This window comes from Sinocyclocheilus anshuiensis, unplaced genomic scaffold, assembly GCF_001515605.1.
Source record: "Sinocyclocheilus anshuiensis isolate Anshui unplaced genomic scaffold, SAMN03320099.WGS_v1.1 scaffold1779, whole genome shotgun sequence".
Taxonomy (NCBI): domain Eukaryota; kingdom Metazoa; phylum Chordata; class Actinopteri; order Cypriniformes; family Cyprinidae; genus Sinocyclocheilus; species Sinocyclocheilus anshuiensis.
Window position 1 is genome coordinate 135985 of NW_015552677.1, and position 18030 is coordinate 154014.

Genomic DNA, 18030 nt, shown 5'->3' on the forward strand with positions numbered 1-18030 from the left:
TATATATTTTACACTATGATCTGTTCATATATCCAACAAAACCCCCTGAATGCAAACTGCCAAATAATCAGAAATGAATGTAAGTGAATGAAAGTGTGTTTGTCCTGAGAGAAATGGGCAAGTTGTAAATCTTTTAATGCCTCAAAAGATCAATGTGAACTTTACTTTTAAGTTTGCATGTTGGAAGGTGCATGACTTGAGTTCACAAACATAATGTTCACTTGTGAGAAAAGAGCAAGTGCTCAAACAAGATTTAACTTATAAAATGAGTCAGAAGTGCTAATGACAATGTGTTATTGAAATGATTTTGTACATTGTATTTCTAATTGTAATTTGATGGTAAATTATTGACATTCATTATGATTTCTTAGAAACGACTACAGACTTGATCTCCAGATCTTCTCTGTTTAAAATTTCTGAGTGTTTTCTTTCAGAATCAACAGGAAAAGGAGTGAATGAAGAAACATCAGTTTAATGGTATAAGCACGCACATATTGCAGTCTCCACTATTATTTTGTTGTTGTTCCATCTCTTTAGTTTTATTTTCTACTGTGAAACAGCAGCCAGGGCCGGTGTTGCCACCTTGTGGAAAAACTGATTAGTGCAAGACCAAGTCAATGCGCATGTGTACAAACTAATACACTAATAACAATATAAAACACACTACAATCTGATGAGCTGCTGAGTTAATGAATGTTAATCACATTGTCTGCATCTGTGCATTATTTTCGCCTACTACAGAATAAACCAGAAGTGGCTTCTGCTTGTTCTTAAAGGATGAATAATTCCAAATTAACTCCACATTATAATATACATGTAGCGCATCAATTCTACATGGTAAGACTGTTTAACTCTCCCTCTCTTTGCATGCGTGAGAAAAACACTGAGCTCTCTCAGCTAAGCAATGGCGAGTTGGGTGCCTTCACACTACAGTTTATGGTGCGTCAAATCTGCTGCGCATCCATTGAGATGAATTAAAATAGCTTGCCTAAAAGACGGAGAGTGAAACTCTCAAGCGTGCTGTGTTCAAAATGAGTGAATCCAATTGAAATATCTGTGTTAAACGTACACTTAGCATCTAATTCAAACGTTGGCGATTGAAATCTTAACAATTTCCCTGCTGGAAAAAAAAAAACATAGCTGGGTTTTGACCACTTCTTTAGCTAATATGGCTGGGAGACCAGCTAAAACCAGCTCAGCCAGGCTAGGAGACAAGCTTGACCAGCTCAGCCAGGTTGGTAGACCAGCTAAAACCAGCTACTTCTAGCTTAAACCGACTAAGACCAGCTAACCAGTTTAGGCTGGTATTTGCAGTTTTTTTAAGCAGGGTTAGCCAATGCCTAATGATAGACATTATTTTGTAAATTTAGTCACATATGCGAATTCTCGCATTGTGGAGGGTTGCTGTGTCTCTTGAAAAGCTTCTTTGGTTTCAGATGAAATGTCGATGAAATGATGAAACACACACACACACATATATATATATATATATATATATATAGTTGTATTAATGTTACACTACATAACTGTTACCCTTTTAACATAATTTGAATCTCATAACAATGTGAGTGCGTGTTGCTGTTTTATATGATTAACACTAATTAATGTTCTCATTCAACTTTGATCACGGTGTAAAGATTACATGACCTTCTCAAACGTTGCATGTTTTTATGCTACATCAAATAGTAATGCTTAAATATGTAATCCAAAGATATGTTTTTAAATGAATCTGGGGCTGGATTCACAACAAAAACTATTAAGAAATAAGTTCCATAATAAGTTCGTAAGAATGTTCCTTAGCGCAATTCTTGAAAAATTCTTAAGTTCTCAAATATGCTTTTAAGAACTTTTTTTTTCTTAAGATGAAAATGACAGTCTTTATCTGATTGAATAAAAGGCGGTTCTTGTTGAAAATTCACTAATTAACCCAATGAAAAACACATCAAGGATTGACTTTTTATGCTGCCTGCAGATTACCGTAATAAGCAGCGCACACACTATTTTTGTCATGACCTTGAAGAGCGTTTAGCTTCACATTTTTAATGCATCATGGTTTTGAACAGTTACGTTTAAAGAGCTTGTCTTAAGATGGATTGATCAACAGTCTGAGGTTGTTCTAACTTTAAGAAGCCATTTATGATGATTTTTAAGAAGATATTTTTCAAGAAATGTAATTTTTCTTAAGTTTTGTCTTAAGAACAATCTTACGAAAAAAAGATAAGGATATTCTTAAGAATAATTTTTGGGAATACAAATATTCTTAACTTTTTTTCTTAAGTTAGAAAGCAAGAAGAAAATAGCAGTTAAGAAGAAATTTATTTTTAAAAACGTTTCTTCAGTCTGGCCCCTGTTTATCCATCCTTTAATGATATGTGAATGTCAAATTATAAATGTGACCTGAATTTGGATATGATCTGTAAATAAAGTGAAACCATGAAGAAACCCAGAGGCTTAACTGTGTCTTGCACAGTTGTTCCTATGTTCCTATGGAGTCAATTGGTTGCTGAACAAGCCTACTTTACGGAGTAAAAACTACTCACGCAGTACATCTAAACTCTTCTTCTTTTTTGTGTATTCAGAATCTGTCTGTTAGTAAACTGTTTTTTGTTTCAATGCAAATTTGATTAAAAGCCTAAGTTATTTCTCTGCCCCCTGAGTAACGTCATTATGGTAGCTTTACATTTTAACCAATGTGGTTCAAACGATGGATCTGCGACAAAGTACTGCTCTGGTTACTAACGTAACCTTGGTTCCCTGAGATAACGCTACGTGGAATCACTCTTGGGGAAACTCTTGTTTTGGGGAACATATCATAGTGCTAAGAGCATAAAACAGAAGCCGTCCTGTGAGTCCAGCCCTATAGGATTGCCACCATGAGGGCCCTAAGAAACATAAGTTAACTAGTGAGGAGCGCACAAAGATCTGGTCTGTCCGAAATTGGCTAGAGCGCTCCACAAGTCCTGAGGGCCTGGACCGAGCACAGCAAGTTCTGGTCGTACTGGACCGAGCACAGCAAGTTCTGGTTGTCCTCAGAGGAAGAAAGAGCTAACAGAGTGATGACCTGCGCTATGAACAGTAGAGAGCACTTCAGTTAAGTAACCTAGCTTGGGTTTGAAGATAGCCTTACAGTCGTTTGCCCAAACTCCAAACAAGAAGTGTTCACAGGGAGTGCTTGCAAGTCACCCAGGTACTTGACGGACACTAATGCTAGCAGCGTGGGGCGGGACATGGGCTTTTAGCCAGTACTGAAGTGAATCTTAAGAACAGTCTGTGATGGGGGGCCATCTGGATATGAAAGTGAGCATCTTTCAGATCCATTGATAGAAACCAGTCCACTGGTCAAACTTGCGCGAGGATCTGCTTCAAAGTCAGCATCCTTAAAAGCAGAATGATCTGGGCAGACTCATCCATGGTGCAGAGGAGTTTGGCCTAGAAACCTGGAGGGCCACCATCGTATGGAGATAAATCACATGGCTGAAATGCCATAGGTTTGTGCAGTAAAATTTAACAAATCAGGCTTCAGTATTCAGAGAAAACCAAGTTTCCCCCGAGCATGATTCCATGCAACATGAAAGATCGTTTCGAAAGGGAACTACGATTTCAGGAAACAGTTGTCACTACACCGTTCATTTCCCTAACAATGCATCATACTACAGTTAAGCAGTTATCTATGTACGGAAAAAGAAATAGAGAAGCAGGTAAGACTAGTGGTGGTGCCGATTCTGTTCCTCCTCTGACTGCAGAGGAAGACAACGTTTTGGCCATCCTGGGGCCTGAGGCATTGAAAGGGATGACCTTTACTGTTAGAGCTTTTGAAGAACATGCTGTCATTCCCGAGAACTCCTCATGAAATTCAGCAGGCCAATCAAAAGTTCCACAACATTGCCAGCAACCCTAGAGTGATTGGCATTATTGATGGCAATCCCAGTGTCAAGCCCTGTGGTAAATGACCCCTTGTATATCTGCAGGAACGGTAATCCAGTCATTATTGTGCAAGTAGTGTGTGATCACCTGGGGATCTTCACTGATATTGTGGCAAAATGGCCTGGAAGCACACATGATGCATTTGAAATGCCAGTTTTTCAACTGACCAGGTGATTTTTCATTTATTTGGGTATATTGTCTATTAAAATAACATTTAGTTTCAGAAATGAAATTGTACAAATAAAGTGTGAGGACAACTCTGAATAGAACACAGCCTTGCTGCGGCGAAATCATAGGTGGAGAGCACAATAAACAGAATCCTATGTTCTATAATCATTAAAAATGTTATATATCAAAGCGGTGGTCAGTTTCTGCTCTGGTTATCTTACACACGGTGGTCAGTTTCTGCTCTGGTTATCTTACACACGTTTATGTGCAAATAAGCAGAAACCTCTGCACCTTTTTGCCACATGTGGATACTGAGAGCTTCAGTTTCGTGTGACACTGCTTACCAGTGTTTGTTCTAGCAAAAGCACATTAAACCACAGCATGTTCCGTTATTTTTCTGGTCTGTCCGAAATTGGCTAGAGCGCTCTACAAGTCCTGAGGGCCTGGACCGAGCACAGCAAGTTCTGGTCGTCCTGGACCGAGCACAGCAAGTTCTGGTCATCCTGGACTGAGCACAGCAAGTTCTGGTCGTCCTCAGAGGAAGAAAGCTAACAGAGTGATGACCTGTGCTATGAACGGAGTAGAGAGCACTTCAGTTAAGTAACCTAGCTTGGGTTTGAAGACAGCCTTACAGTCGTTTGCCCAAACTCCAAACAACACCTTTTTGCCACATGTGGCTACTGAGAGCTTCAGTTTCGTGTGACACTGCTTACCAGTGTTTGTTCTAGCAAAAGCACATTAAACCACAGCATGTTCCGTTATTTTTCCAAAAACAGAATGGGGAAAGAATGTGGACAGTTCCAACAAGGGGCAGTTATCATGATTTATTCCTTCAGTCAGGAATGAGCTACAGTTACAATCCTTCAATTGGGAATGAGGTACAGTGATGACATTCATACTGCATATTCATATTGCAATACAGTATTTATTTGTATAGTGCTTTTTACCACACGTTGTTACAGAGCAGATTTACAAAGAACAGAGCTTTACACTGCATTTCTGGATCTGATGTCATAAACTACAAAAGCAACAGCAGCCACACCCACCAGAACAGTGATGGCCAATCGAATCACAGCTTCAGTAACACCACAACAGTGAATTTCTGAAGGAGAAAATTAGGACTTCAGTTAGGTTGCTAAAGGAGGGTCATTTGTTTTGAGAGTTTTATTTATTGAATTTTTTATTACTGGAATTTATACCAGGTACCAAACAAATGCTAATATCAACACTGACGTACCTGAACATGTGTGACAGAGTTTGCTGATGTCCAGATGTTGAGTCTGGTTGCTGATAGGATTGTTGAGCACACAGCTGTAGGTGTTTTTATCCTGATATTCCACCTCCAGAGGTAAAGAGACACTGCTGATGAGATCAGACACACTGATGCTGGACAATAAACTGTTTCCTTTGAACCAGGAGAGAGTCACATGACTCACATTCACCACTGAACACACCAGTGAACAATTCTGCTGTGATGATGATGATGATGATGAACATTGTGAAGAGTCTCTGGTGATGACAGGAATGAGCAGATGAGCTGGAGAATACAGAGAAATGATTTAAAAATTAAGACGTCTCAGAAAAAATGGCAGAAAATCCATTTAGGATGAATTAATCCTAAAAAAAAAAAAATCTGAAATCTTGGGAAAATTATGCTTCTAGAACAACCGAAACATTAGAAGAATAACAATAACAATACATATAGCATATACAATATATTATACATATTTAACAATACTAACAGATACATTAGGTACATGTTTGTTCCCCCAACTAAGACCTAATAAATCTACTTCCAATCAACTTTTAAATTATAAGTATTTTAATATTATGATTTTGCATCAATAAAAGAGTCTGAAATGGACAAGTTACTTACAATAGACAGTAACATTGAATTTCTTGACTCTGTCCCCTGGCCCTCCCTTGATATTTAGTTCATAGAGTCCAGCATCTGTGGTTCTGATGTTCATGATGGTCAGAGATACGGTCTGATGATCCAGTTGCAGTCTGTCTCTGAATCGTCCTTCAGTACCATTAAATAATGAGACCTCATTGTCATCTAAGAGAGCTATGAGAACACCTTGATCTCCAAACTTCCACAGTATCTTATTTCTCTGTGTTACAGTAACATCAGTGTTTAGTGTGACAGATTCTCCCTCCATCACTAACACTGACTTTATTTCATCTGTTTCGACGCCAAACACACCTGCAGAAAAATAAGTTACAGACAAATGAAAAATACCTGAGAGAAAAGAGCACTAAGCACTACTTAAATTTATAGACAAAAGCTTTTTTAATTTAAATATCAATTTGTAAATAGTAATTTTTCTCTGTCAGGAGTTTGACATGTCCAGATATGTTTTAAGCTAATAACAACGACGCGTGCTTAGAAGACAGTAGCAAACAAGTGTCAAACCTGAAGCCATAATACAGACAACTTACCAATGAGATGCCACGAATAATAAAGCAAGGCAAACAGGCAAAGCATTTTCTTCTTTTCGTCTCCAGTATAGCCTATTAATTTTCAAAAATAAGAGAAAACTCTTAAAAGTCCACCAGATTTGTAATTACATGACAGATCATCTGAGAAGATCTGTCCTACGGTGAAGTGATGTTGTGAAGGTCGACAGTCAGTGAGAATAAACTCGCCTTTCACTTGTGTCAAGTTAAACCCAGGAAACACGAAGCAGGACTTTCAATGGTGTAGTTTTTCCCCTTTTCGGACCTGAGTTACGTGTTCCTTAATGAAACTTTAATAAGCCTTCACCCTCTTCTTAACCCTCTGGCCCTCTTCGTTTAGGAGTCACACTTGCCTTCTTCTCGGTCAAAAGTGACCGAAGCCTTGAAATGTAACTTTTTTTTTTTTTCAGGAAAATCAATGTAATATATTTTTGTTCAATAATATTTTATTATTATTATTTATGATGTTGAGGGAATTTTATGATACTATGCAATATTTATACAATTTTAATGAGCTATTTTCTCCATTAGAATTAATATATATTTTTATCTCTGTATTTATTTACTATTTTTTAATAAATGCAATATCTCACATTAAAATAGAGTGAAGGCATTTAAAATACAGTTTTTGAAGTGAGAATTGGGCCATCTGGAGGCATTAAAAAAATAAAAACTTGTGTAATGTTGCGTAACCTCTTGTATTAGCACCCTGTATAGATATATACAGAGGCTTTTGGATTCCCGTTGTTTTTTAGACATCATTTCTTCATGTTTTTAGGTTTTACATTTAGCTCTATATCTAGACATTATAAAAGACTACTTTTTGTCAAGGTTTAGATATTTTTGGTTAGATAAGTAATGTTAGGCTAAAATATGGTAAGATCAAACACAACAATTATCAAACAGTAAATTTAAGAAAAAGAGGAATAAAAATCAAAATAACCATAAATAAATAGAATTGTAACTATTTACATACAAACAGTAATTATTTTATACATTGCTGCAAAAGGGACCAGCCGCGGAGGGACCCTTTACAAAAGGGATTGATTTTATTTCAATAAAAGCTGTCTGCAGTCTTACCAGAGAGAGAGAGAGAGAGAGAGAGAGAGAGAGAGACTTTTGTTGTTTGTTTTCATTTATTGATTTTATTCAACATATTCTCACAATGTGCTCTGTTGCAGTCTTAGTCGCATTTCGTCTGCTAGTGGCAGTCGCATGGAACTTTCAGTTTGGTCGTGAAGCAACCGCTACCATCCGCTTATGAATAATCTGAATGATTTATGTGAATTAATATAATAGGTTAATGAATGTATTAATATATCCACACAAAACAAAACGAACCTGAGGCTTGAGACCCTCTTAGATGCATGTATTATTTAGCATGCATTTTTTAAATGTTTTTATTCTGCTTGAGGCATGAAGTAAATTGAACAACATATAAATAGCAAAATAAAAAAAAATAAAAATAAAAAATAGAACTATGTGAAAGTCATATGTGGTGTTTATATAACAGTTGTAACTTGGCGTGTCCAGGTTGGTCAAAATTTACTCATATGAAATCATTACTTGCTCATATGATCATATGATGATGATTACTCATTACTGACTCGTTTCAGGTCGAACTTTTTTTAATGCTTTATTTGAACATTCAAGTTACTACAAAATTAAAACATAATTATTAAGAATAAATGCAATAGAAAAAATAAGTCATTTAACAATCAACATCGCAGCTCAAAACAGAAACAGCTAGAAATATATAAATTAATTAAAAATAAATAAAATAATTAAAAATGCCTAATTAGGCCTACTCAATTAAATATATATATAAATAAATATATATATATTTAATTGAGTTAATCACATTAATTAAAGAAATTACATGTTCTGACTGCTTTTTTTTAGAGAAATCTAAATTGTACTCAAATTATATTTTATTTCTGCAACGGCCCTCACCCTCACCGTGATGACGTCATGTGTTCAGCTCGCACCTTTGCGCTCGTGCGGACGCGGTGAGTATAACGATGAGGGTGTGTCTCACAAACGACCGAGATTTATAGCCACAACCTTTAAAGCCACAAACTCATCTCTCACTCAACGTCGCAGCAATATGAAGATCGTGTTTGCAATGTTTTTATCCATGTTCGTCATTGACGGTAAGTGATTGAATTCTGATTTTCTTTAATGCTTTCGGTTTCACTTTCCTCCAGGATTACCTGGCCTGCGTCACAAATGCTGGCTTCAGATCCTCATTAATTCATTAATTAGCATTAAACAAACTGTGAAGTCTGAGTGATTCATTTTACATTAATATGCTAAAAATTCATGTGATATCACTGAAATACAACACCAAAATAATCAGGCAAACCATTTAAAGGCTGCAAATAACTCTTGTCCTTAAGACAGCGATGATAAACACACTACCACTCGCCTTAGCTGCTACATTTATTACGTTATTAAGTTAATGTAGCAAACGTTTGCTCCTTGTTAAATTTCTAATATCCCCCTATTTACTTAATCCTGGTGCTGACACATATTTATTTATTTCATTTATTACTAAAATTGATTTAACAAGAAAATAAACTCTTGAGATTTCAAATTTAAAAATCAGGTTGCTGGCCAAGACAGGCAGCAGACTTTATTAAAAATAAAAACATTTGAGCATAGGACAAATACATTAATTCACTTATACAAACAATATTTAAAAAATATCATTTTACCCATATTTGTAAAAACGTTTGGGATGTTTGAATCCCGAAACGGGTAAGGGCTTTTGAATTAGTAATAAACCATAATGCTCCATGATAAACAGAATGCAGCTACTGTAAACAATGCTTAAACAAAGCGCCTGCATGTAGATAATTTCACAATAATCCAACACTGACAAGAGAGTAGTAGCCACCAATATCTTTCATGCTTTAAAAGAAAGACAGGACTTAACTCTGAAGAAAAGCTCAACTTCAACATTAGTTTCTTAACAAGTTGCTGAACATGAGGCCCAAAAGAGAGGGAATCCTCAATTAAAAATCCTAAATATTTATACTGTGAAACCATTTCTATCACCAAGCTTTGGCGAGTAAGCGAGCATGCATTTTTTGAGGGTGTAGACAGTCTATTTGAAAACTGGTGGTGTAGGTTTTATTCTGAGTAAGACATTGCAGACATTTTCAAATATGAACCTGACAAAAGCTTTTATCCAAAGCAACTTGCATTGCTTTCAAGGTAAACAGTGTTAGTTCATGCACGTCTAGAAATATGGGGACCTAAATGTGATGTCATTTGATAAATCAACAAAGAACTCAGTATCTCCGACTGGTTCCGTTTGTTCTGCAGGTGTGTTTGGTGTTGATGGAGTGAAGACAGTGATAGAGGGAGATTCTCTTACTCTACAGACTGGTTTTATTGAAATGCAGAAAGATGGTCTAACAGAGTGGAAAGTTAATAACACTAACATCGCAACAATCAATAAAGGAACTGGTAAAGTTGAATACAGTGATGATAAACTGATGATGATGTTTAGCGGCAGACTTAATCTGGATCAAACTGGATTTCTCACCATCTGGAACATCAGAATCAAACACTCAGGTGAATATAAAGTAGAGAGTATCAGCAGCGTAGGGACCAAATCCAAGACGTTCAAAGTTATTGTGAAAGGTGAGTCAATTAAATCTGGACGACTTTGTGAGAAAATGCAAGCTGAAATAGTTGACTGTTAAGAGAGAGTCATCACTGTGAAACTATTTTTGCAGAATCTCCACTCAAATCTGTTGAAGATAAAGATGAAATAAAGGTATTGTCAGCCACGAAGGGAAATTCTGAGACTCTACACACTGAAACTGAACTACAGAAACATGATCTAATACTGTGGAGATTTGGAGCTGAAGGATGTCTCATTGCTAAAGGTGATACAGAAGACAATCATACGTCATACTATGATGGTGATGATGGGAGATTCAGAGGCAGACTGGAGCTGGACAGTGAGACTGGATCTCTGACCATCACAGACCTCGAAACTGAGCATACTGGAGAATTTAGACTAAAGATCATCAGCGACAGAAGGATCTTATTCAAAAGATTCACTGTTACTGTCTCTGGTGAGTTGCTTTATTCTTACAAATCTACTGTCTACTAATAATTTACATATTCAATGAATGACTGTCTCTCTTTATCATTTCAGAACCAGGTCTGTCTCCAGGTGCTGTAGCAGGAATATGTGTTGCTATTCTGCTGGTTGCTGCAGCAGCTGTAGCTGCTGGTGTTGTGATTTATTATCGAAGCAATCACTATAAAGTAAAAAGACTAATATGTAAGTCATACAAAAGTCATGCAGATGATGAAGAATCACACAGTATCATCATGTTCATTCATTTCTTCTGTTTCTGTTCTGTTCATTCATTTCATCTGTCCATTCATTTCTTTTTCTATGTACTGCTGTGACTTGAAGCGAAGTTCTCTGAACAACTAAAGCAAATGAGTAAGTATTACACCTGGTATGAGAGAAAAGTGAGCTTTACTGTGCTACAGTAGATTTTAAACGTGCAATATAATTTTTATAGTCAGTTTTTTTTATCATTTTCACTATACATGCTCTGCTTGTTTGATTTAGTGCAGTGATTAAGTTTGTGATTGTTCAGCAGTATAAGCTGAATGACATTCATATACTCATGACTGAATCTCTTTGTTTAAAATGCTGAATTTACAAGAAACTCACCTATAATTTCCTCATTTCTGTTTCTATGTGCTGCTGTGATATGAAGCAAAGCTCTCTAAACAACTAGAGCAAATGAGTAAGTATTAAAGCTGATGCAGCAGGAGGAAATTTTAGCTTTATTGTGCTACAGCAGAGTTTAAATGCATAATATGATTTTTTTTTTTCATAGTTGGTATTTTTTTCTGCTTGTCTGTGATTTAGCACAATAATTAATGATGTGTGTGATTGTCCAGTATAGAACTGCATGTCATTAATAAACTGATGGCTGAATCACATACAAGTGGTAGATACTGACATACAACCAGTGGTAGATATATGACAGGCTTTTATTTCGTTACTGTGCTTAAGTACATTTTCAAGTATCTGTATATTAGAGTATTTTTATTTTAGAAATCATCACCCGCTTTGAGACGCAATAGCCCGATTCACAAATGAGCTGATTCTTTTCAATTAACCTGTTAGATCAGTTTGCAAATCACACTGAACCATAGGCGAAAATGGCCGAGCACCAATGGAAATGGAAATTCCAGGAACACAATAGCCACTTTTCCACTGTCGGGCCAGTGCGTGCCAGGGCTAACAACGAGCCGGGGCGGTGCCAATGGCCTCGCACCTCAAGCTGCGAACCCAAAATCAAGCCGCATTTCCTCTGTCCTGTTTCCTACTGTAAAACCCACCCTTAACACGCCTGTCTTACAACCCCAGCACTTCACCAGCGAAGGGAAAATTAATAAAAACTATTATCGTAAAACGAACTAGAAATTGATGTTTGGCCCTTATAAAGACTTAAGACTTCATCATTGCTATTTTATATACCAATGATTTACGATAAAAATAGTAATTTATTATTTTGTGTCAGCATGCTAAATCAAAATGATAGTTATCATTGTTTCACATAAAAAGAGAACACGCATACTTGTTCAGCTGCAGATGTTCCGTTTAAATGTGATGACAGGAATGCACAAAACAACTCCATTAGGGCTTTTAAGTCCAAATGCGTACACATATAGCACAACAGAAAAATACTGATAAACCCTTGTATGTTTCCGTAAAATTTCTTTAGAAAGAATGAGAATGTATCTTAATTTTCCACGATGTATGTAATCTGAGGAGGTTTGAGCGCTGTCTCCCATCTCACTCTACTGTTATCCTTTCAGCCAAAGCAACAGAGGAAGCTCACAGACCGAAAACCGGAGTTATGATTTACACGGAGTATATAAAATGTATGACATGTGGATGCAGAAGTCCAGTATAAACAAAGACACATGGAGAAGAGAGAACAAATATGAAACAAAATACACGATTATAATCATATATGATTTGTCTAAGTTCTTCAAGCTGGTATTTTCATAAGCATAACGTGTTTTTATTAAAGCGACTGTTAGCATATGCTGCCAATATCGTATAATACATTGCTGCCTCATAAGGTGATTAGAATTCCCATCGGGTCGCAATCGTAAGTTAATTCAGACACTCGCTGGTGTCTGAAAGTGAGTTTTACCATTAAAATGGTTTTAAATGCCTTAATTGTTGATTCAAGTTGATAGCTTGGGAAAACATGGGAAATGAGCAGTGGTGCCAACTGTCTCTAACTCGGATAAACTGCGCCTTTGTTCATGACCACACCTCTAGCCCCACTTGGACTGCTTTGGCCCAAGGTATTCAGTGGGCCGAAAAATCCCTGGCCACTGGCCCCTAGGAAGCCCCGATGAGGCACGATGAAGCCCCGGAAGTGACAGTGGAAACACGACTGGCCCTGGCACGCACTAGCATGCCCGCATTTGGCCCAACAGTGGAAACGCGGCTGATTTCAACCAAAGGGGGCCTGCTGAGGATGAGATGAGAATGAGCATGAAATGTAAATTTGCACTTATGCATTAAACAATTCTGAACCAGTTGCATTTGTTCTCGAGTCAACAACTCAGTGATTTCTGACATGTTCATCGGATCATTCGCTTACAATCTCCTCATTTCTGTTTCTATGTGACATGAAGCCAAGACCAGTGATAAAGAACTGGGTAAGTATTGAAACTGCAGCAAGAGAATTTTATTGTGAAAGAATAGTTTAAAAATGTTCTATGAAAACCATTTTTAACCTGTCTGTGTGTTTAGTGCATTACACTTTCCTCAGGTATTTTGAACAGTAGTTTGGCATAGATTTAAGAAAAAAAAAGTTTATTTAGTTTATTTTTAATAGCGTAACAGATCACATCAGAGGATTATATGTTTGTTCTGAGCATTTGACTGCAGATTGTTTTGTAAATGAGGCAGCGTAATGGAGAGTTCTCAACTTTTGTTGAAAGCTGAAGCTCTCAGCTGTATTGTATCTGACAGCAGCTGCATTACAAACTCTAAGTAAATGATTTCATAATGCTTTGTCTGTAAATTATGGTTTTATATGGATACTGTTGTCAAAACTGTTTCCTATGCAATGACATTAGTCATAAGAGTGGGTGTTTACTGACAAGCCTTAAAGGACCCAACCATTAAAAACTGATAATTTTACAAAGATGGGAAAATCCATGTCATGACCCCTTGCCTTCTGAAATAAAGAGATAGGATAAACATATATGAGATAAGATAAATCGATGATAATAGACACTGCAATATTCCTTAAAGAAATTGTTAATATTCTTGTAATTGTCATTAATATAAAGTGATTATTAAAAGGACACGAAGAATCACACAATATCTTCTCAGTGTTTCTGACATTTTCTGTTCATTCACTTCCATGTGCTGCTGTGATATGAAGCCAAGATCTCTGAAAAACTAAAGAAAACGAGTAAGTATTAAAGCTGATACAAATAGAAAAAAATGCTTCAACGCTTCAAAAATGCTTCAAAGCTTCATTGGAAAAAAAAATAGCTTCAACAGTAGTTTAATATTAAAAACGTCACAAATGTGAGACAAACCTGAACTCGTGTTAAAAAAAATTATAAATTAATTGCTGTGAAAAGTATAGTTTTTTTGATAATTCATGTTAGTGATGAATTTACTAGTCTTCACACACAGTATTATTGTAATTATGTATCATTAATAAAAAGTCATGCAGATAAAAAAGTGATTATTAGAAGCACATGAAGAATCATAGAGTATCACCTCAGTGTTTCTGTCATGTACATTTGATAATTCATTTATAATCTCCTCATTTCTCTGTTTCTATGTGCTGCTACAGATGAAGCGGATATGAGTGAAAATGACAGAAGTAAGTATTAAAGCTGAGCTGATACAGTGAAAGTAACAAAAATAGCTTTACTGTGCCAGAGTATATCTTGTGTATAATAAGATTTTTCATAGTCAATATTTATATTTTCATCAGAAATTCTGCTTTTCTTTGATTTAGTGTGATTATTACTGAAGTACTGAGCTGCATGACATTGATATACTGATGACTGAATCACGTAATCACATACAACATTACTGTAATTGTTACAGATCATAGATAACAAGTTGTGCAGATGATGAAGTGATTATTAGAAGCACATGAAGAATCACACAGTACCTTCTCAGAGTTTCCGTCATGTTCATCTGTTCATTCACTTATAATCTCTTCATTTGTCTGTTTCTATGTGCTGCTGTGACATGAAGAGGAGCTCTCTGAAAAACTAAATCAAATGTGTAAGTATTACAGCTGATACAATGAGACTTGAGACTTAAATGTGATCGTCCAGTATTGAACTGTATGACATTAATATACTCATCATGACTGAATCACATGCAACATGTAATAAACAACATTATATTAATTGTTCATGATTGCTAAAATGCTAAATTTACAACAATTACATTTAGATCTGTGTTTGATTATGTCTGTTTGTTATTAGGGGTCGAGCTTCAATCATCTGTATAGTGTTTGTTCATGTTGGATTGTTCTTCTGCTGTTGAAGCTCACAGAGCTTCAAATTTAGCAGCAGTTGGCATAAAATCATAATCCTGCTGTCCTTTGCTCTGTTATCTTGAGTTTTATCTGGTCTGTGTGACTCACAGCTGTATTTGTTTGTGACATTTTGTGTCATTCAGTGTCACGACACTGAACTAAAAATAATATTCATTTGCATTGACAAATAAAGGCTATGAAAATGTTTTTTAATTCCCATTAAGGATAATTTTAACTAATGTTCACAAATACAATATTACTAGAATTGTTACCGTTTACATCTGATCACTTATTTAAAATCTCCTCATTACTCTTTCTATGTGCTGCTGTGACATGAAGCGGAGGACTATAAAAAAGCATTACGTAAGTTTCACAGCAGATACATCAAGAGAGAAAGTAGTTTTATTGTGCTACAGAGTTTAAATGTATAACAATGTTTCATAATCAGTAATTAGTCTTTATCACTGAACTAATTTTAAAACAAATTAACATTGAGCAATAAATGCCGTGGAAAGTGTTGTTTATTCACATTAATGATGCTTTCACACACAACACAACATTACTGTAATTGTTACTGATCATTGATATAAAGTCATGCAGACGATGAAGTGATTGTTAGAAGCACATAATTAATCACAGTATTTTCTCAGTGTTTCTGTCATGTTCATCTGTTCATTCACTTATAATCTGTTTCATTTCTGTTTCTATGTGCTGCTGTGCCATGAAGCGAAGCTCACTGAACGACTAAAGCAACTGTGTAAGTATTACAGCTGATATGAGAGAAAAGTGAGCTTTATTGTGCTATTTTAAATGTGTAATATGATTTTTCATAGTTAATATTTATAATTTTCACCACAAGTTCTACTTGTGTTTGATTTAAGTGTGATTATCCAGTATTGAGCTGCATGACATTAATATACTCATCGTACAACATGTGATATAATACTGTATTAATTGTTCCTGATTGCTAAAATGCTGAATTTACAACCACTTAATTTAGATCTGTGTTTGATTATGTCTGTTTGTGTTATTTGGGGTCGAGCATCATGGGTTGTTCTTCTGTTATTGAAGCTCACAGAACTCACATAAAACAGAAAGCTGTATTTGATAACTCATTGTGTCAGTGTCTCTGTCATGTTCATCTGTTCATTCACTCATAATCTCCTTGTTTCTTGGTTTCTATGTGCTGCTACAGATGAACAGAATATCCCAGAACAACTGTGTAAGTATTAAAACTGATGCAGCAAGAGAAAATTAGCTTTAAGAGTTTAAATGTAAAATGATAATTTTTTTATATTCAATATTTTCACCACAAGTTCTGCTTGTGTTTGATTTAGTGCAGTGATTAAGTGTAATTGTTTTGTTAAGCTGAATGCCATTCATATACTCATGACTGAATCTCTTTGTTTAAAATGCTGAATTTACAAGAAACTCACCTATAATCTCCTCATTTCTGTTTCTGTGCGCTGCTGTGGCATGAAGTCAAGTTTTCTGAACAAGTTAAGCAAATGAGTAAGTATTACAGTTGATACAAGAGAAAAATTAGCTTCATTATGCGACAGTAGAGTTTAATATATAAATATCACAGGTGTTAAAAATAAATAAATCAATTGTTGTGAAAAGTATTGTTTTATTGACATTTTATGTTAGTGATGGATTTAAGTAGCGTTCACAAACAATATTACAGTAATTATTATAGATCATTAATTAAAACCCTCATCCGTCCCTCGGGTCATTTTGACCCGAAACTAATTTTGAAAGATTTTTTAAAAATCGAGCGTTGATCTTTATGGTATGAGACTTTGTGACTTTTGTCACACTTGAACCAGGAATACACTAAATTCAAGTGAATTCGAGCAGTTTGAGTGGGTGTTATAAAAAAATTAACAAAAGTGTCCCTCGCTGGTCATTTTGACATGCCACTGGAAAAGCATGGAATTTACGAAAAAACTTTTTTTTTTATCACACATGAGCATGGAACACACACAAAAAATGTTTAATCAATTCAAGGATTTTATGTGGGTGTGATAAAAAAAAAAGTAAAAGTGTCCCTCGCAGGTCATTTTGATCTGGCCATAGGAATGAATGGAATGTCCGGGGGAAAAAAAAACAGCATTTTTTTATTTATTAGATTTTTTTTTCCCTATACAAAATCTGACACAATCCAGAAAAGATGCATACCCGAACGAAGGGCTGAGACTGCAGAATGTCCCCGATGCAGGAAAAACCCACATACCCATACACACAGGCACACACACACACACACATATGGTACACACACTCCCATAGAAACACATTATAACATGTATGATGTTTCTGCTGGGAAATGACTGTCATTTTGGCCTTTTATTTATTTTTTTAAATTTTTTTTTACTTAACAGTTACATTTGAGTGATGGGGTGGAGACCAATGAGTTTATATCATATTTATATTTTTAAATGTATCTACATATTTATGAAACTGTATGAATATGCATATGTTTGGATTAAAAATCTGTATAATTTTTTACAATTTTTTTTTTTACAAAATATAGTTGTTTTTTTATGTTTTGATATATATCTGAAAGCCTTGAGCTATATCTGAAAGCTTAATCAAGCCTCAAGTTGGTGTAGTTTTAAAGATTTCACTTGTTTGGCTCATTTAAGAATCTCCATAGGATTGTATAGGCCCTTCTAGTGGCTGTAACCATAAAATGCAGAAATTGTGTCTTTCTTTGTTTTGTTTTTTTTTTGGTGAAAAAATTTACACCGATATGCTCATTTTCATAAAAATATCCAGAATTTAAGGTGAATAAAATAAAAATCACCAAAAAAAAATAACTATATAAAAAAAATAATAATATATATATATATATATATATATATATATACACACACACTGAACAACATTATAA

At 35.5% G+C, this 18030-nt stretch overlaps 3 protein-coding genes across 4 annotated transcripts in view; 2 read left to right on the forward strand and 1 right to left on the reverse strand.

Moving 5' to 3' along the window:
• LOC107667490 (uncharacterized) overlaps positions 1-18030 on the forward strand; it is a 54812-nt gene that overhangs the window by 18567 nt on the left and 18215 nt on the right. Inside the window, exons 17-25 of the mRNA XM_016459163.1 lie at positions 435-469; positions 8534-8705; positions 9883-10203; positions 10299-10643; positions 10727-10855; positions 10994-11023; positions 11307-11336; positions 12418-12513; positions 14436-14465. Of these exons, the coding sequence (XP_016314649.1) occupies positions 435-469; positions 8534-8705; positions 9883-10203; positions 10299-10643; positions 10727-10855; positions 10994-11023; positions 11307-11336; positions 12418-12513; positions 14436-14465 (1188 nt within the window). The remainder of the gene's footprint in view (positions 1-434; positions 470-8533; positions 8706-9882; positions 10204-10298; positions 10644-10726; positions 10856-10993; positions 11024-11306; positions 11337-12417; positions 12514-14435; positions 14466-18030) is intronic.
• Positions 5035-6263, reverse strand: LOC107667503 (SLAM family member 9-like). The gene is made up of 3 exons (XM_016459180.1): positions 5969-6263; positions 5330-5629; positions 5035-5194 (listed from the first exon to the last, which is right to left on the reverse strand). The coding sequence occupies exons 1-3, from the start codon at positions 6252-6254 to the stop codon at positions 5079-5081; spliced, it is 702 nt and encodes a 233-aa protein (XP_016314666.1). The 5' UTR covers positions 6255-6263; the 3' UTR covers positions 5035-5078.
• LOC107667501 (uncharacterized) overlaps positions 14437-18030 on the forward strand; it is an 11009-nt gene continuing 7415 nt past the window's right edge. For both annotated transcript variants that reach the window (XM_016459175.1, XM_016459176.1), the window contains exons 1-6: positions 14437-14465; positions 14849-14878; positions 15477-15500; positions 15865-15894; positions 16333-16359; positions 16620-16649. In XM_016459175.1, the coding sequence (XP_016314661.1) occupies positions 14447-14465; positions 14849-14878; positions 15477-15500; positions 15865-15894; positions 16333-16359; positions 16620-16649 (160 nt within the window). In that variant the 5' untranslated portion in view covers positions 14437-14446. The remainder of the gene's footprint in view (positions 14466-14848; positions 14879-15476; positions 15501-15864; positions 15895-16332; positions 16360-16619; positions 16650-18030) is intronic.